Genomic DNA, 19,476 nt, shown 5'->3' with positions numbered 1-19,476 from the left:
GCAGTGGCTTTGAAGAGGCAACAGCAGTGACACTGAGCTCGATGCTTGCTTTCAACAGCTGCACTTGATGTTTCGTAAACCTTGAAGGTGTGCTGTTGGCTGTGACACCATGCTAATGCTGTGCAGTACCCATCAGAGGCAGGCAGTCTGTGCTGTTCCAGCACTGAGGTCTCCTCTCCCTTTTGCTTTCTTGTTTGACAGACAGCTGTGAAAGGCTGAGCTAGAGTTCTGTGGATGAAGCTGGGAGAGGGTGGAAAGCGGAGAGTAGGAAGTACACAAGGTGGGAGGGGAAGGCAGGCAATTCTGTAGGTTCTGCAGCTGAGCCGAGTCATTCCCGCTGCAGACTGGGTGGTGCTGGGTTGGTTCATTGCCGTGGACCCAGGGAGGGGTGCGCTCCTCCTGTGTTTCTGTTTGACAGTGAAATCTGTTACTGCTGCTGCCAATCTTTGGTTTTCCAAAAGACACCACCATCATCCACGCACTCCTGAGTATTGCCTCGGATTTTGTTTTCTTGACTAGTTCCACTGGCTACCAACTCTCTCACACTGTTAAATACTGGTAGCTATAACTGCTGCGTTCCCAGGTTGAAGGCAGTGTGGTTGCTTCATTAACAGTTGGAGAGTGATGGCTTTGTCTTTTCCAGAAGGGGCCCATCTGTCCCAGTTTGACTAAGTTTCTTTTAGAGTCGTAGATGGCTAGGTGGTGTTCATGATCCTCTTTCCCTCCCTCCATTCCTTGCTTCCTTCATGATGAATTAAATGAAGAAAGTGAATGAACAGCCACAGATTGCCTACCAGCCTGGGCTCATGGATTACACGCTGGCATCATTTTATCCAAGAGACTTTTGCGTTTTTGTTTTGTCACCCACATGTGGGTTATTCAGTGTGCAGTTCTTTTTTTGCGACTCCGTGGTGCTGTAATTTTGGTGGTGGTGTTATTGTTGCTCTAATTCATACTAGTTGTTGACCTTATTTTGTGGCTTCTCATTTAAGGGAATGTATAGTAATGGAGTAATAGAGACTACCATATCCAGATGTGGGGGTACAATGCCACATGCATCCCTGCTTCCAAATCAAAGATGGACTCCCAGTATAACTGTTGGAAATGTGTAGACAGTGGGATGCCGGACTGTCTGACACTGTCTGTACCAGCAGTGTCAGGGCACATTTAAATAAGAGACTGATGGAATCATGACTCCTTATGAAGGACTATTGTAGCAACATAGGGAAAATCAGTCAGGGGGTGGGGTTTTGCGGGGAAGGGGGGACATCCCATTCTCTATGAAATTGTACCATAAAATTCAAAAACTCAAACATTCAACCAACAACAACAAAAGAAGCCAGCTCTGCCCAGGGAAGGGGGTGACGTCTCCAAGGGGTACCCCATGTTCCAACTCTTTCTACCCTCTGCAGAGATTGAATTCAACATCACAGGCAACTATGGGAGCCCCGTGCACGTGAACCACAATGCCAACTACAGCTCCATGCCCTCCCCAGACATGGACCCCGCTGACCGGCGCCAGCCCGAACAGGTCCGTCGGCCCCTCAGCGTTGCCACGGACAACATGATGCTGGAGTTTTACAAAAAGGATGGGTATGAACTACCGTCCCTTCGTCAGCAGTTAAGGGGGTCGGGGGAGGGTGTGGGCGTGGGAGTCGGCGGGGAGAGAGGCGAGAGGTGAAGAAAGGCCGGAGTGGCAGTGAAGGGTCTGTCCAGGCTCCCGATGCTGTTGGGAGCTGAGCTGTGGCCCTGGCTCACCTCCGCTGTGGGCCGAGGCGAGTTCAGCCTTCTCGGTGGACAGCCCTGATGAGTTCTCATCAGAGGAAATGTGCGACGGTCAGCAGAGGGGGGATGTTATCCAACGGTCTGCAAGATGTGTCTCAGTTCTTGAAGCTTCCCTGGCTTTGCTTTGGTCACAGGGGCCGCTTGTTTGCACAAACACCACCTCGAGTGAGCTGTGTAATGTGTCCAGTTTCAGACTCTGAAAAAAAAAAGTGAGCCTGAATCCTGAAGCAGGGCAAATGGGAAAATCTCTCTAGCTGGTGACCAACTTGGTTTCCTCTCTCCTCTGATTGACACGCATTGCTACTTCAGTGCAGTTACTGAGGAGCTCATAAATACGTTCAACTTCACATGTGTAGGAGCAGCCCACCCCCACCACCCAGCCCAGCTCCCTGAGTACGAGAAGAATCTGCATAGTATTTCACTCCATACCATGATTCCTGGAACCAGTGAAATGGGCATGCACAGGTTTCATGCGGTGGCCGACTCAACTCCCGCATCCACAGCGTGTGGGCAACAGGCTGGCATCAAGCTCAGGGCACCATGACCACAGGCATGGCCTTGGCTGCTCTAGCCAGTCAGGGAAGCTGAGTTGGGGGCAGGTGTCAACAGCTACTCCCTTGAGGTTCGGTTTAGCAGCTGCTTCCTCAGGATGCATGGGGGCAGCAGAGCGCCTTGTGTGGCAGGCTCAGAAATGCAGCCCGTGCCAGCCACTCTCGCCTTCTCCTGCAGGCCTCTGGGTAATGGAAGGACCTCTTTGAAAGGCTCTCCAGGCTCCCAAACTGTGGTGGCACAGGGCGTCTTGCCTTCCACTCCGCCATTTTCTCCAGGGGATTTGGCAGTGACCTAGCCCCATTTCCACAGTCGTCAGAATGGCGCCAGCCACACTTGCTGCGTCACTCACCTGTAATCGCTGTGTGTGAGGCCAGCAGGGACTGTTACTGGTGCATGTGCGTGTGGGGGAGGGGGAGGAGGATGCTGTTGCCTCATTATCTAGGGGGAAAGAAAAAAATGGAAATTTTTCAAAGTTCGAGTGGGAGCGGGGCAGTTTCTTCGTAAGGAGGAACACATTTAGAAGGCGAGAGAGAACATGCATTTGAATTTGTGTTGACATCACAAGTTACTCGTTCTTGTGAAATTTCGAAGTTCTCGTTCTTGAGGGAGAATCCGGGTCCTGGCTGGGTTACAGAGAGATCACCACATTCTGACAGCACAGACCAGCCATCCTTCCTGGCAGACCTGGTCAGTCTTCCAGAGCCCCCTAGAAAGCCACCCAAGGGGCGCTGAGAGGGAGTTCCTGCTGCAAGCTCCAGCTGGGTTAGTGAGCATCCACACGTCCCTTTGAGGACACAGGCAGGTTAGACGCTTGTCCCATGCAACAGGGGCTGAGGCCTCGTCTCTTGTAACGCCCTCTTGCTTAGCAGTTCTGCCCATGTCCGTACCTTTCTGATGTGAGGTAGAAACGGCCCCCCTCAACTCCGGGGGTCTGCTACGTAAATGAACACGAAGCATGAAGTCAGACGGGATTTATCTGTTTTGAAGCAGGTGTTCTGCATTGAAATAAGTGGGGGGTCCTACAGGCTCAGGGATGAGTCTTGCTGAGCCTTCAGGGGCAGCAAGCACCAGGTCAGATGCTGCCTAATACCGGCCTCTGGAGAACAGTGGTCCTGTAGGGCCGTGGTGCCTAGGGATGCAGCCGTGGTCCTGTAGGGCCGTGGTGCCTAGAGATGCAGCCGTGGTCCTGTAGGGCCGTGGTGCCTAGGGATGCAGCCGTGGTCCTGTAGGGCCGTGGTGCCTAGGGATGCAGCCGTGGTCCTGTAGGGCCGTGGTGCCTAGGGATGCAGCCGTGGTCCTGTAGGGCCGTGGTGCCTAGGGATGCAGCCGTGGTCCTGTAGGGCCGTGGTGCCTAGGGATGCAGCCGTGGTCCTGTAGGGCCGTGGTGCCTAGGGATGCAGCCGTGGTCCTGTAGGGCCGTGGTGCCTAGGGATGCAGCCGTCTTGAGTCTGCAGTCAGGTGCTCACTGGACGAAGGGGTCAGCTATGTATGCGTAATTGAAGTCTCAGAACAAATTGCCCGCTAAACCCTATCACGATTCTCACGTCTGAAGGTAGAAGGGCTTAGAGATGATCCGTGCCCAGCAAGCCTGAAGAGAAAGGAAGATCTAAGATGGCAAGCTTTGAGAGGCAAAGGAAAAGGATTCGCATAGAGTGTTGCCTTAGCATCACCGGGGGCAGTCTGTACATCTGCAGCCGTCACACTGCACTTGGACACACTGACCAACAGAAGCACGTGTTACAGAAGTTATGGGGTCAGACTGGAAAAGACCACTGTGACTTTACCAAGAAGGAAATTGGAGGCAGAAAAACTGGTTAACATCTGGAAGAGAGAGTTAAATTCCTGTCTGGTGTCGGGGACTTTGGCCTGGGCTGGTGGCTTTCATGGCCTCAGCGTGAAGCGGGTGACTTCCTCCCCCTTGAGACTCTGGGCTTTGGTCCTCACATCTCTATGTGCATTGTGGCCTAAGCTGAGTCAACCAACGTATCAAGACCGGGGGCCAGCTCCAAGAGCTCGTAAAAGCACACATACATGTTACATCATTGTAGTAGGCGGGATAATGGTGTTAGAATACAGGTTTTATTTGTGGTAAAGAAGAATGAAATTTGCATCTTGGGTTACCCTAAGTAGTTAGAGTAGCCCTGCAGTTTCTTCCTGCGTGTCTGGTAATGGCAGAATTCCTGGTCACATCATGTGCTGGCCTCACTGGCATCCCAGGAGTTGACCTGGTCTGCCGCTTCTTGCCTTGTTGGTCAGGCTGTACCTATGGGCTTTTTACTACCAGCGTTTGACAGGATCCTCCACTAGCCACCTCCCAAGCAGTGCCTGGACCACTCCCCACTCCCAGACCCCCAGGACTCCCGAGGAAATGGACCAGCTCTCCCACCCCCACGATCCTGTGCAGAAACCCAGAGGCAAGAACAGAAGTGACATCAGTGACCTGGCCCTCTGCCATCATCACCGTGGCTCTAACCCTCCGCCTCTCGGTTCCTGTCTGCTTCTGTTCCCTGTAGGTCACCAGCCTCAGACTTCAGGCCACCCCTCCTGACCATGCTTGTTTTTTTCCTTTCTCTGTTTGCTTCCTTCTAACTCCTGGCCCCTGCTCTCTACACTTATCTGCTGGCCAGCCCACCTGTCTCATTGCCCATACCCAGGTCTGGCCTCTCATAGCCTGAATGACAAGACTCCAACAACATTGCTGATGCTGCCCTACAGACCCCTGCAGGCCAAGCTGGGGTCCCAGTGGGACAGCAGCCGTGTCCATGGAGATCCATTTGCATGCCTGGGCTCATGGTTCATAGAGAACACAACGCAGCTGCTCCTCCTAGGCTTCCAGAGGGGGAAGCCCACCTGGAGCTTGGTCACTTGGTCCACAGTAAGTCAGACCAGAGGCTCTCTAGCAGAGCCAGTTGACCATACTTCAGAAGGCCGGTGAGGATGTTGGCATCCAGGATAGTCATTGAGTGTGTGTTCTCTCCTTATCCTGGGCAGGAGAGCTGACCTGCAGTGGGTCTGGTCCCAAGCCATCTGGACTTGAGATGTTCATCACTTTGGGATAATCGGGAGGATTCTAGAATAGTCTGAACTGTGCTCCATAGAATCCTGGTTGCTACTGACTATTGGGTATATTGTGAGTGGAGCACAAGGTGAAATCTTATGCCCAAAGCGTTCCTGAAACACGTGACAGTGACCTGTTTGAGCTGGTGTGGCTTGATGGAGTCTGTAGGGTACTACCTGCCAGCTGGAATCACCACTCAGATTTGAAGTTCCGGCTGTCCAAAGAAAGCAGTGGGGAGTGTATTCTTGACGCGGGTCACACTCCAGCCTCCTTTCCAGCACCTGCACATCTGTGACTGCTAGGACCAAGTCTGAAATGTTGCCCGTAGACGTGTGTGTGCTCGCACGCATGCCCACAGCATGTATTGTAGGAAGGTAAAGAGGCCTTGTTGCTACCTGCTGTGGAGAAGGCATTCCCAGCAAAGCTGAGCAGTCCCCTGAGCCGGTCAGGCGGCCCCGGGTGAGTGTCAGCAAAGCTGAGGCTCATGGGTTTAGCGTCTCCTCTCACTGTGTAGTCCATCCTTTGTTACTCTGGGGCCCAGGCAGTTGACCCAGAGGCCCCAGCCTTCTTGCTACAGGGCCCCCAGGTTCTCCTAAGAGTCCCTGACTTTCCAGTTCTGCAAGGGATGTGTGCATAGCTTACTCGAGAGTTGAGAAGTTGCCAGGTTTTCTCATTTCCGGTCTCTTGCTCGGCTTTTGTTAAGTGTAACCAGCCTCTAGAACAAAACCCGAAAGCTCCGGTATCCACGTGGACTTGTACCCTTCATAAGGAAACAAAACAGAACAAGAGCTGTCCAGCCCTGATGCCCGATTATGTAGCAGAGGGATCACAGCAAACTTCTACTCAGAGTGGTGGCCACAACAACCAGAGCTGGGCTGATCCAAAGCCAGAAAGCAGGAGCTTCCTCTGCGTCTCCCCCTGGGAGCCCAAGCATGTGGGCCGTCCTCTGCTGCTTTCCCAGGCCATCAACAGAAAGCTGGGTCAGAAATGGAGCAGCCAGGAACCAAGTCAGGGCCCATGTGGGATGCCAGCCCTGGAGGCAGAGGATTAGCCCACCAAGCCACAGCATAGTGATTGAACTCACTGTGCCACAGCACCAGCCCCCAAGTGGACTCAGCTCACTGTGCCACAGCACCAGCCCCCAAGTGGACTCAGCTCACTGTGCCACAGCACCAGCCCCCAAGTGGACTCAGCTCACTGTGCCACAGCACCAGCCCCCAAGTGGACTCAGCTCACTGTGCCACAGCACCAGCCCCCACGGTGACTCTTTGTATATTGATGCCCCCTTTGCTGCCATGTGACCTCGGCTGAGCAGTTAGGCTTAATGGGAGGCCACTAGTGTTTCTGTTTCCCAGGCCTTGCATCATCTAAAAGCCGCATAGATCCATCTGACTCCTGATAGCCCCACGTGACCAAGGAGCTCAGGGAGAGGACCTTCTTTCTGTTTTACAACTTGCAGTTGTTTGGTCCTGTCCTATGTTCATTGTTTGTAAAGATAGGTACATGTGTATGTATGTTTTTGAAAGGTGGAGTTACAGGGAGAGGACAGAGGTAGATTTTCCATTCACTGGTTCACTCCCCAAATGGCCACCAAGGCCAGAGTTGAGCCAGACCAAAGCCAACATCCAGGATCCTGGGGCTCCATCCGGGTCTTTTATTTATTTAGTTTGATGGGTACATGGAGCCCAAGAACTTGGGTCATTCTCCACTGCTTTCCTAGGCACATCACCAGGCTGGATTGGAAGTGAGATAGCTAGGACTTCAACCTGTACTCATATGGGTAGATACGGTGACATGCCACAACTTAACGTGCTGTGCCACCATGCCCACCCCTCCTTTCTGTACTTCCACTAGAAAATTCACCACTAAAACTTGACTGGGTAGGGCTGGTGGGAAGTCTTAGGAGTGATTCTGTAAACCCAGGTGACATGACCCGCCTGGTGACATGACAGGATGTGGAAATCTTGCTAGCATCTTCCCATCCCACACCCGATTCACCACCGCTGCTGGGTCCTTGCTCCCTTCTCTCAAACGTGATTTTCACTTGGTTGCACTCACTTTAATTCTTTCTCTAAGCAGTCCAACATACTGAGCACCAGAAGGGTCAGAGCGTTGCCACTGGTGCCATTTCAGCAGCTGGAGGTTCTTACCGGAAATGCTTGGCACCAGGAGTGTTTGGGATTTTAAAATCTTTGCACCTACCTAGGAGGCACTTTGGGGGGAGTCCCAAGTCCAAACACAGAATTCACTTGTCTTGTACACTTCAACAAAGGCTCATCTCACGCAGTGTCCCTGATGCTATAGACCAACTGTTGGTCTGTGCGCCCCCTTGAGGTCAGGGCTGGAATGCTCCATGTATGACATCATGGAAGTGCTCCTTGAAGATTCCGATTTGAGTTCCTCATGTTGAGACTGCTCCAACTTGGACTTCCAGGTGCAGAGGGGGCTCTGCTGCCACATCAGGGCATCAGATGAGCAGGACGAGGGCCCAGAGTCATGACAGGCTGCTCCCAGATAATTGCTCATGCAGAGTGCCAGGGCGTGGCTTTGGATACATCCTGTGTAAGCTTCAAGAGCTGGGAGGAGGCAGGAAGGCAGGAAGGCAGGAAGGCAGGGTGTCCTTCGCCCAGGCTGCTTTGCCCAAGTGGGGCTTGTCTGTCACCTGGCCTGCCCTACTTGCCTCCAAAGGATGAGTGGCGACAAAGTCTGGATTTTCAGTCCAAGTGCCTCTTTACCCTCGGAGAGCAGCAGGAGACCTCAGGGTTGATGCCCCCCAGTTCTTGGTGCTGTGGGGGATCCCGGGCATGCAGACTTGTCTTCTGGTGCCCATGCAGTTGCCTGCAGTGAATTCCACTTCCATTCTGCTCCCCACTGCAGGCTTTTGGATTCCGGTCGCCATGGCATGTTTATGATATGATGACACAGCGAGCAGAAGCTGGTGAACTGCTGCTGGGGGACCTGGTTGGGTTTTCCCACCAGGAAGAATCCTCATCTTGCCAATGTTATTATTTAATTTTCTTTCTTGAATGACAGAGGGGGAGGGGCGCTTGATCTTCCTTCTGTTCATTCATTCCCATGGCTGCCATAGCCCGGGCTGGACCAGGAGGATGGCTGGAACTGCCATCTTCGTCTCCGACCTCAGTGGCAGGGGTCCACGCCCTTGGTCCATTATCTACTGCTTTTCTGGGCACGTTAGCAGGGAGCTGAAACCATCAGCAGAGATTCTGTCTTTTGGGTTGAGCTTTATCCTGACATCTGACCATTTGCTTCTGGGGGTATTTCTAGGGCACTGCTGCCACCCCTTGGTTAGCTCAGCCCACAAAAAGTGGGTGCTTCTGTTTGAGAAAGTCAGCAGGCAGTGGCTCGGTGTGCACCAAGCATGCCGCACGGCCTCCTGCACGGAAGCCACTGGGACTGCAAGGTGGTGATGATGTTCAGCCCAACAGGGTCCTGGTGTTCCCCTGAGCTCCTGCTTTTCCATTGCTGATTTTTGTGTGCGAGTGAGACATAGCAGGTTTCGTTCAGCCCTGCCACAGGCTTGAGCTGGCTCCTGGAGAAGGTGGCCAGGTGGCTTCAGGCGGCCTGCGGTTCCTAGAGCCAGAAGCCCAGGCATCCCTGTGAGTAGGGAAGATCTTACAAGATACAAGAGAGGATGAGATGGGCTCGCTCCTTGTCACCCCGGGAACGTGCGTGCCGTCTTCCCTGTTGCACCCGAGTTCCCTCCGTGCCCTTCTCCAGATACAGTGCTAAGGTGTTCTGCTCTTCTCCTGATGCACGCTGAAGCTTGAAGAGCAGCAGGGTGTGGCTTCTCATACCCTGCAGCCCACGTGGACTGCCAGGACACGTGACTGGGCTCGGGGCCAGAGTCCTGAAAGGTCTCCCAGAGCACCGCTGGCTGCACCAGAGAGCACAGACCTGTCTGTTGGTGGCAGGTTTTCAGACCCAAGCTGACCTGAGAGCCCGTGGCCTCTGCACAGAGACTTCCCTCTCTCCCTTTTTTCTCCCAGGGGAATGTGAGAGATAGCAGGGCCTCCACTAGACCCAGATGCTCTCTGGTGACCGTGAGAGGCTGGCAGCATGCCCTGGTATGCTCAGTGTGAGCCTTGCCCCCTGTGAGCCACGCTGCAGGCTGCCTGTGCTGGGAAAGGACGCAGGTCCCGGCTGCTGGAACCAGTCTCGGTACTTGTGTTGATTTTGGTTTTCCATCCTGTTGCCCTCTGTAACGTACGATGTGACCCCTTTTTGGACGGACAGGCCTTCAGGGCGGATGAGCTTTGTGCTACTGACCAGTGTGGGTGGCTGTTTGGTAAGGGAGAGGGGAGAGTGAGCATGTGAAAGATCTCACACCCTGACCTGCTGTGCATATGAGTAACAGAGACCAGTGCTGGCTGGTAGTGCATATGCAGGGTCTCCAAGAAGCCCGTGACAGATGCATATTATTAAAAAAAAACTGCATGCATCCCTAAATATTTTTGTACTTAAATAAACTTATCTTAAAAGTAAATTTACTGGCCCCAGTGCAGTAGCCTAGCACACACGCCTTGATCCCATATGGGCGCCGGTTCTAATCCCGGCAGCCCTGCTTCCCATCCAGCTCCCTGCTTGTGGCCTGGGAAAGCAGTCAAGGACGGCCCAAAGCTTTGGGACCCTGCACCCGTGTGGGAGACCTGAAGGAAGTTTCTTGCTCCTGGCTTCGGATCGGCTCAGCTCCGGCCATTGTAATCACTTGGGGAGTGAATCATCGGCCGGAAGAACTTCCTCTCTGTCTCTCCTCCTCTCTGTGTATCTGACTTTCCAGTTAAAATATATATTTACTGTGGCTGTTGGCGTGGCTTAGCCGATTAAGCCACTTCCTGAAGAACTAGCATCCTGTATGGGCAGTGGCTTGGGTCCTGGCTGCCCCACTTGCTATCCAGCTCACTACTGATACACCTAGGGAAGCAACAGAGGATGGCCCAAGTGCCTGAGGTCCTGTACTTACTTGAGAGACTGGGAAGAAGCTCCTGGCTAATGTTTGCCTCCGCCCCAGCCGTTGCAACTATTGGGAGAGTGAACCAGAGAGAGATCATTTCTGCCTCTGTGTGTGTGTCTCTTTCTTTGTTAATTCTACCGTTCAAATACTTGAAAGGCAAAGTAACACAGAGACGAGGAGAGGCAGAGAGAGAAGTCTTCCATCTGCTGATTTACTCCCCCAAAATAGCCTCAATGGAGCTGGGCCAGGCCAAAGACAGAAGCCTGAATTCACGCCTGTGTCCTGTGTGCGTGCAGGGGCCCAAGCATCTTCAGGTGCTTTTGCAGGGCCTGGACAGGGAGTTGGGTCAGAGGTGGAGCAGCCAGAGCTGGAATCAGTGCTCATATGGGATGCCCGTATGCCATTCTAGTTGTTCCGTACACTTTTTGAAGTGCCCTTCTATTTTCCTGTGTGAGCACCCTGCTACCTTCACACACTCCAAATAGGGCGGGCGAGTGTTTGTTATCAGAAGCCGTGGACTTTAGAGACATGGGATCGGCCCCCTCCCAGACCAGAAGAAGAGGGACTCTCAGTGGAACAAAATACAGAAGTGGCAGGTGGCGACTTGTATGCACTCCTATCTTGCCCAGCTCCCTCTGTCTGACGCCCACGGTTGATCTGTGTGCTTGGGAGGGTGTGATTGTCACGTCCATAGATGCACACACAATCGCTGTCAGGCGAGAGATTGACTGCATGGAAACGACTCCCCGGCCCAGTAAACACATCATCCCTTGACCTGCCCTTGGCTAGGAGGTCCCTGTCCAGAAGACCACCTGGATGGCCAAGGCGAGGCGCAGGCATGTTGACACTAATATCTGTGTGTTTCTGTCCCTTGCAGCCTTAGGAAAATCCAAAGGTATGGTATGCTCTGGTGGCCCCCAGGCCCTGTCCAGCCTCTCAGACCTAGCCAGTGCGTGCCGTAGTCAGCACCGTGAGAAAGCGCGCCTGCCCTGTTGAGTTGCTTGGCCAGCTTACTTCACACTATTGCCCCCGCCCCCCTCATAAGAACAATCCTGGAGCCTGGAGGGACTTTAGGCATGAGAGCCCCTCCCCTGTCCTTCCTGGCTGTAGATGAGCGAGTGTGGCCTGCAGAGGTGGTGACTGGACCAGGGATGCTGGGCAGTGCTGGAGCTGGGTGGTGGTGTTTGCGGGGTGGGGGTGGGGTAGTTGTTGGAGTGACCAAGACCTCCAATCACAGAAAAAGAAGAGTGTCTATGGAGAGGTTGCCTCCTGATATGTTAGGCATTTTCCTTTGAGGCTGCCTGGTCCCTGTCCCTCCTACCTCCTCCTGGCACTTGGAAAGAGGGTGTGCCCCCTGGCACCCTCTCATCATTCCCCTTCCCCCAGTGCGGCCGCATGGTGCGTTGGGGACAGCTCTCTGGACTCCATATCCAGGGAGCTGGGAAGGGGGCTGGTGTCCACGGGCCAGGTGGCTTCGTAGCAGAAGGGGCAGGCACAGCTTGCAAGGGCTCTGCTGCTGCAGACGGGGCCTTGCTGCTAGGCCGCCAAAGACTGCGCCTTGGAGCACAGCCCAGAATGCATCCAAGTTGCGCAGGCGTGTGTGTCGCTTACCGCCCACGGGGCCCAGCAAGGTGCTACGGCTGTGGCTGAGTGTTTTCGCTTCATGGGTGAGGGAGCCTGTTCAGCTGTCGTCTCATGTGCGAGGACTAAGCACTTGTCTTTTGTGTCCCTTGCCAGCATGGGCGTGAGGGTCATGGACACCTCTTGGGTGGCCCGGAGAGGCTCCTCGGCTGGCCGGAAAGCGACCTGCGCCCCGCCCACCATGCAGCCGCCCGCCCCACCAGCCGAACTTGCTGCGCCTCTGCCGTCCCCACTGCTCGAGCAGCCTCTCGAGAGCCCTGTGGCTCCAGCTCTGTCACCGTCCTCTGGCCTGGGCCTGCAGCCCGGGGCTGAGCGCACCAGGTGAGCCCGTGCACAAAGGCTGCTTCGCAGCGCCAGAGGAGTCTCGGCTGAGCCGGGCCACTCTAGCTGGGAGATTCTTGGATTTGGTCCTCCTTTGACTCGTGTCCAAACACCCATGCTTGGTTTTCTGCCATTAACTGAGCTGGCATCCATGGCTTCTGGGTTGGCACCCAAGGCAGGCACCCCTGGGTTGGAAGGCAGCAGCTGGCTAGAAATGTGTTAAGTTCCTCAACCCTGCATTTACCACTTCATTTGCCGTTAGACTTTTAGGGGGAAAAAAAAGAATAAGGTCATTCCCTGGCTGGCTCTGTGAACTTTACCAGGGCTTTTCTCTTTCCAAAGAGAAAAAGTCACTGCGTTGAGGTGTCCCTGCTGTAGTGAGTGAGCCAGCAGGCACGGGGCTCAGGGTCCTAGGGGAGGAGAAAGCCACTGCCCCCGCCCCGTCTTCCTTGAGGGGGCGTGACCAGAGGGGGGGAGATGTGGCGAGCGGGAGCTGCAAGGGGAAGCGCTTTGCTTTGTCTCTGCCTTCACCCAGCAGCTCCAAGGTGCTGGCTGGCAGGGGCGTGCTGTGCCCTCCTGGCCACAGAGGAGGATGCTGCACTTTGGGAAGCCAGACCTTTTAACCCAGGCTTTTCCCCAGATGCACAGTCTCTCTCACACACATGTTCCTTCACATACATTCTCCTTCACCGTTACCGGTGACACACACATTACTAACCATCACCACCAATGCACATAGTCTCCTCTAAGACGTCCTTCATCACCACCATCAACACACGTGTGGGTTTTTTAAATTTATTTTTATTGGAAAGGCTGATTTACAGAAAGGAGAGACAGGAAGTTCTTGCATCCACTGACCACTCCCCAAAGGATCGCAGTGGGCCAGAGCTAAGCCAGTCCGGAGCCAGGAGCTTCTTCTGGGTCTCCCAAGCAGGTGCAGGGTCCCAAGGCTTTGGGCCGTCCTTGTCTGCTTTCCCAGGCCACAAGCAGGGAGCTGGATGGGAAGTGGGGCTGCCGGGGTTAGAACTAGCGCCCATGTGGGATCCCAGCGCTTACAAGGTGAGGATTTAGCCATTGTGCCATCACACTGGGCCCAACACAAATGTGAACACACATTCTCCTTCACCATCACCAGTGTCGCACAAAGACACATTAGCAGCCATGAGCAGCAGTGCACACGCAGGCGTGAACGCACGGCTGTCTCCTTCACCACTGCCGCCGTACGCACATGATCAGCCATCGCCGCCAGCAGTGACCGAGTTCAGCGTCCTCTTGCCCCGTGTGCTTATGTTGCAGCCTGTCTAAAAGCAAGGAGCTTTCTCCAGGGTCTGGACAGAAAGGCAGCCCAGGCGCCAGCCAGGGGCCACCCTGTGCAGGGACACAGTCCACGACACAACCAGGCTGCAGCCCCAGCCAGCTGCCCGCAGACCAGAGTCCTCACACCCTACGGAAAGGTACGTGTGCGTGCGTGCGTGTGTGTGTGGCCACACGTCGCCCCTGTCAGTGTGGACAGCCAGAAGCTGAGGTCCTCTGAGCAGCCCAGGGCCTGGAGTGGTGGGCAGTTATCAGATAGCGAGGCATCGCATGGGCTTGAGAAGAGGACGCACTGTGGTGTCCATTGCACTGGTGCAGGAGTCACGTAGGACGGCATGCACATGCCACGGACCTACCGCTAGCATCTGTTTATTCTAAAGAATTACAGACGGGGATCTCCCATACAGCTATCTGCAATGTGCAAGGTTATGCCCGGCCAAAGCCAGGAACTTCTTCCAGGTCTTCCATGATGGTGCTGGGACCCAAGCACTTAAGTCATCCTCTGTTGCTTGGTAAGAAAGCTGGAGTTAGAAGTGGAGTACCCGGGACTTAAATCGGCACCTGTGTGGTATGCCACTGCTGCAGGTGGTGGTTTAAACCCCCAGTAGTATACCAGTGTCAATCCAGGCAGAGGGTACAGGTTTTAAAACAAAGCTAAACAAAAACCCTGTCTGTCAGGGGCAGAGCCATGGAGGTGCCAGGCTTCTCTGGGAGAGCGCCTATTACAGGGGTCAGACAGTGTGGGCCAGATGCAGCTGGCCGTCCATTTCCCAGGCCCGAGAACCTGCTATGGGCTGTGCTATAGCACCGTGAACTTGAGGCATCCTCCTGAGCCCTGGCTTGGCAGACTCACTCTCCAAGTGCAACAGTGCATTTTTACCTTGAGAAGTCAGCCCACCCCTTGTGGATGACGAGAAATGTGTTCTCCACTTGGGCTGGGTGTGTGCATGGAGGAGGAGGGGAGGTGATGGGAAGACAGAGAGTTCTGGGATCATCACTGAGAACTTGGATTGTCGGTGTCCGTCTGGCCAGGGGCAGGGGACAGTCTTGAACCCAGTGGGCTTTGCCCATGCACCACCCATGGTTTAGTCTGTCTCGTGTCTCATCGCCACTGTGTGGGCATTTCTCTTCCAGTTTCCAAGAAGCTGGCGCCCATCCCACCCAAGGTTCCCTTCGGCCAATCCGGGGCTGTGACAGAGCAGCCTGCCGGCCAGCCGTCCCCAGTCAGCCTGTCTCCCACCCCACCAAGCACCCCATCGCCCTACGGACTGAGTTACCCTCAGGGCTACTCCTTAGCCTCCGGCCAGCTGTCCCCAGCTGCGGCTCCCCCACTGGCCTCTCCTTCTGTCTTCACGAGCACTTTATCCAAGTCACGGCCCACCCCGAAGCCCCGACAGAGGCCCACTCTGCCGCCGCCTCAGCCCCCCACAGCCAGCCTGTCAGCATCGAGTCCACAGGCCACGGAGCACCCCATGCTGGATGGCATGTCCCCCGGGGAAAGCATGTCTACAGGTAAGCTCACCGCAGCCGGGTGGGAGTGTCAGCCTCCCTGCCCACTAACACAAGCCCGTGTGCCCCCAAGGCAGCCGGCAGCCCTGGAGTCCCGTGGGCTGGCTGCTGGCTGTGCCTGCTGGCCCAGGGTCTTAGCTCTGCCCTCTTCATTGTCCTCAGGAGGCAGCAGAGCTGTTTCTGATCCCTGATGTCACAGCCAGATCAGCTCTCTGGGATGTTGCCCAGGATGCAGCTCGGCCAGGGGCACGTTCATGGTGACGGCCAAGTCACATCTCACTTGCTCAGAGAAGACAGGAGAGGCTCTTGGCTCCATCATGGCAGGTGGCACCCGTGCGTTCCAGCATGGGGCGGAGCGCCTGGGCATGTGTGTCTGAGTGTTGTCCGGAGCAGCGAGTGAGGCAGCCAGAGGTGGGATGAACACCATCCATCCCTTGCTGTCATCCCACGCGTGGACGCACATGCCCTGTGGGTCCTGAGATGTACTGTTGTTTCTCACAGACCTGGGCTCTCGCCCTGTCCACATCATACTCCCTTCGAGGGGAGCCCTGAGCCTGTGGGGACTCCGGGGTCTGCAGGTATTTCCTACGAGGCAGGAACCAACAGGTGACCAGGCTGCCTTCCTGCTAGATACGGTCAGCGTGTGCTTGGCCTTGCAGCTGTTGTCTTCGACACTGGAGCAGTTGCATTTAAAACAAAGGGAATCCAGTGCCGTGTATTGTGCTACGTGGTGACTACCAAGTTTCCTGAGTGAACTGGGATGCCTCAGGAGTTCCCATCTCCTCATACACCTGCCCAGTGTCTCGGCCCCACCAAGCAGGGGAGCCCTCCAGGGGGAGTGTGCGCCTTGGACCCCAGAGGGAGCACTCGGGTGGACAGCAGTCAGATCTGGGAGCAGGAGTGGATGCTAGTTCCCTGGAAAGCGACCCTGGGGGGTTGTGACTACTGACCCAGAGCGCCCCGGCTCCCCGTTGTGTCCCCATGTTGTTGAGCAGCAGGCTGTCGTAATGCGTGTGCACACAGGCCTCAGAGCCGGTGCGGGGTCTGTGCTGGCTCCCCCGTGGCCGCCAGGGAGAGTGCCGCTGGGTGCAGTGTTGCTGTGACGTTGCTGTTGCGTTGTGTCTGTGCCTTCTCCGAACCCTGTCATTGTGTTCTTGCAGCCGTGTGACGTGAGTGGCGCGGTATTGGATACATGTGAGGGGGAGTTTCAGGGTAAGCCGGCCCCCGCTGCCCCCACAGCCGGCCTAGCCAGGCCAGCGAGCCGTCCTTGGCAGCCCTCCCTCCCTCCCCCGCCCCGACTCTGCATGCGACACAGACCACCCGCATGGCCGCCTCTCTCACTTGGCTTTGCGGGACTCCCTGGCCTTTTCCTTGCTTTTCAATGAGAAGGAAAGCCAGCACCCAGACTCAGCCTGTCCACTAACGGCCCTAGTATTTGGAGGGTGCTGGAGCACCCACTGTCTTTGGCCACCCCGGCATCAGTCCAGCTCCAGGCTGAGCCAGCCTGGCAAATCCACAGGGACCTGGGAGTATTACAACTCCCGCCAAGCTCCCCTCATGCCCTGTCCCTGTGTGGACGGGCGGCCAGCTCATTCCTGTCCAAATCAGTAAGATGCTGTGGTCCCCTCCTCCCGCGAGAAGATGCACTGGCCTCCATGATAAGAGGGAGCCCCAGTCTAGCAGGGAGCCCCCCCGTACTTGTCCAGAGACTGGGGGGTAGACAGGGCTCCTTACAGAACTCGCCCAGCTGCCTGGAAGTCCTGGGAAGGAAAGGGCCAGGCACCTGCTCTGGGCTCAGCGCCTGGCATGTGCTGCCCTGGCCAAGCTGAGCCTCACCCCTCTGCTTCTCATCTGACTGCTGAGGGGCAAGGATGGGGACTTGCCGGAGATCACAGCCCTGCTGCGTGACAGAGTTAGGACAGTGACTCCTGGTGGTAGAGCTGGTCCTCTCCTCTGATAGAGCCAGCCACCCAGTGTGAAGCCTGGCTTTGCTAAGTGTAACCTGATGCACCGAGCCCAGTCACCCTGTCCCCTCACCCCAAGATCTCTGCTCCTGGGTCAGGCAGATCAGAGCCGGCTGCAGGAGCTCTGTGAGGACCACATGGGGCTGGGGGAGGGAGACGCGGGAGGTGTCCCTACGTGCCGGAATGTCGGTGTTTGTGGAGTGTCTTTGGGGGCAGTGTCCACACACGTGTCTGTACATGCAGTGTGAACCTCTGTCTCCCTGGCTCCTGAGGGTGGCCCGGAGCCGCTGCCCTGCTGGGCTCAGTGAGGGTCAGCGGCGCTCAGCAGACCAAGGGCAAGGGTGGGAGTGGCAGGGCCCACCACAACTCTGCTGCCCACAGTTGCAGGAGTGAGCAAAGCTGGCCTCACCATTTCCAGCACTGTGCACTGTATGGGGGGGGCCTCACATCCCCAAGGTGCTGGCTGGGGGGGGCCTCTGTCCTCTTGCCCAATGCCCAGACGTCTCCACTCAGCCCTGTGACTTGGCAGGCGTGTCCCCAACTTCTTCCCCTGAAGGAACGACCTTTCAGGCCACACCAGCTACTCCCAGGCTGCCCAGGCAGCTGTTCTCAGGGGTCCCCCCATTTAGTCACAGGGAGGAGCGGGGCTCTTCAACTGCCTCATGCCTTGCCGGGGCAGACCTCAGAGCGCAACCAGCTGCAGAACACCTGCAGAGTCCCTGAGCCCTGCCCCACAGCATCTGCATGCAGTCTAGGACAGCGAGGTCCGCCTGCCTCCCAGGTGGACACGAGCTCAGAGCGCAGCCACAGCCCCGGGCAAGTCTCTTGGCTGGCTGCTGCTGGAACAACCAAAGCCCCCTGCTTCCTCACGCTGACCGCACCTGCCTGCCCAGGCCCCTTGTGAGCCGGAAGCCCCCCAGTCAGCTGACGCGCTCTCCCCCCAACTTGCAGATCCTGTCCACTTCGAGATCCCCTCCATCCACATCGAACTGGGGTCCACACTCCGCCTCAGCCCCCTGGAGCACGCACGGCGACACTCGGTGACGGACAAGAGGGACTCGGAGGAGGAGTCTGAGAGCACAGCTCTCTGAGTGGTCAGCAGCGCGCCCCCGCTGTGCGTGTACATACCTACGGGGGCCCCAGAAACACGCCGCCAGGAGCAGCGTCCCTGAGCTTGCCAAGCCCCTTCTGTCGGCCCTTCCTGTTGCTGCCGGGTGAGGCTGGAGCCAGGCAGGCAGCTGTGACCTCCGGCCTCGTTGGTGCAGATCTTCCTGTCTGTTCCTCTCGGGTGGTGACGCCGACCTTTTGCTGGATCTCTTGCCTTTTGATTCTGTGCCTATTTCTGTTCCACTTCAGCCTCCATGCTGAGCAGTGTCCAGCTCTCTCCACCTGTGGCCTGGCTGGTCAGAGGCCCTGGGGAGCGGGGAGATAGGGCAGGTTAAGGGCTGCAGCACATGGGTCCAGCTGCCTCAGTGGTTGGCAGAGAGGAGACTGGCTGGGAGGGCTAGAATCCCAGCAGTCCTGGCCACTGACCTTGACCTCTGATAGCTGCAGCTCCGGCATGGCAGGGCAGGGCAGGGCTGGCCGGTGGTCACCCGCAGTCACAGGGCTCCGAGATGAAGTGGCTTAAAACAAAATTTGTTCTGGAGTCATTTCCCCGATAGTTATTTCTTCCTGAACCCCCAATGTGTAAGTTACAGCTCCCTTCACTCCTTTATTGTTTGATGCTTCTCAAGTCACAAAAACTCTTGACCCTTTCTGGAGGGCCCCAGGAGAGCTCCAGGAGAGCTCCCTAGGCTACTGTCCCCAGCAAAAGAAACAGAATGCTAGCAACATTTAGGTCTGTCCCTGAGGGCACCCAGCTCACCAGGAATGGGGTCCTGGAGCCTGCTGGATGAAGGGGGATCCACAGCAGCCTCAGGGTGCAGCCTGCTGCGTGCCGCCCCTCCGCCAGCACTAGCCTAGGCGCAGCCCCTCCCCTGAGGTTCCCATCGCTTCTGGGGGGCGGACAGGGAAGGCACGGGAGGCCTGTTCATACTTTGGGATTCAGGAGTGAGAACCAGATCTGGGCCGTGCATGCAGAGTCAGAGTTTAAAAGAAAAAAAAATTTTAACCTTTTAAAAATAGATATACTATACCTATACATGATATAATATTTGTATATATAAAATCTATATTTGTTTAATTTGAGCCATTCAACTAAACCAATGTACAGGTGTACAATGAGGACTCAACGCCGAGCTACTTTTCGCAACATGGGGCAAGGTCCCGGTCTTCGAGTGGGAGTCACAGACCTCTCATGTCATAGCTTTGCTCACTTCCTGGTCAGGGCCGATCAGTCCCCAGTGTGTAAGGAGCTG

The 19,476-nt window shown here is 55.8% G+C and overlaps 1 protein-coding gene across 6 annotated transcripts in view; it reads left to right on the top strand.

The window, feature by feature from the left end:
- The window catches only part of ARHGAP44 (Rho GTPase activating protein 44), a 138,849-nt gene extending 120,304 nt beyond the window's left edge, over positions 1-18,545 (top strand). For 5 of the 6 annotated variants that reach the window (XM_058676156.1, XM_058676161.1, XM_058676159.1 and 2 more), the window contains 5 exons: positions 1,413-1,593; positions 12,105-12,329; positions 13,626-13,783; positions 14,778-15,155; positions 18,068-18,545. In XM_058676156.1, coding sequence (XP_058532139.1) covers positions 1,413-1,593; positions 12,105-12,329; positions 13,626-13,783; positions 14,778-15,155; positions 18,068-18,207 — 1,082 coding nt within the window. In that variant the 3' untranslated portion in view covers positions 18,208-18,545. Of the gene's footprint in view, positions 1-1,412; positions 1,594-12,104; positions 12,330-13,625; positions 13,784-14,777; positions 15,156-16,312; positions 16,365-18,067 lie in introns of all 6 variants that reach the window. The other variant, XM_058676157.1, reaches the window with a different exon arrangement.
- Positions 18,546-19,476: the final 931 nt, after the last annotated feature.

Source organism: Ochotona princeps, chromosome 17 (assembly GCF_030435755.1).
Source record: "Ochotona princeps isolate mOchPri1 chromosome 17, mOchPri1.hap1, whole genome shotgun sequence".
NCBI classification, from domain to species: domain Eukaryota; kingdom Metazoa; phylum Chordata; class Mammalia; order Lagomorpha; family Ochotonidae; genus Ochotona; species Ochotona princeps.
This window is presented reverse-complemented; position numbering and strand designations above follow the sequence as displayed.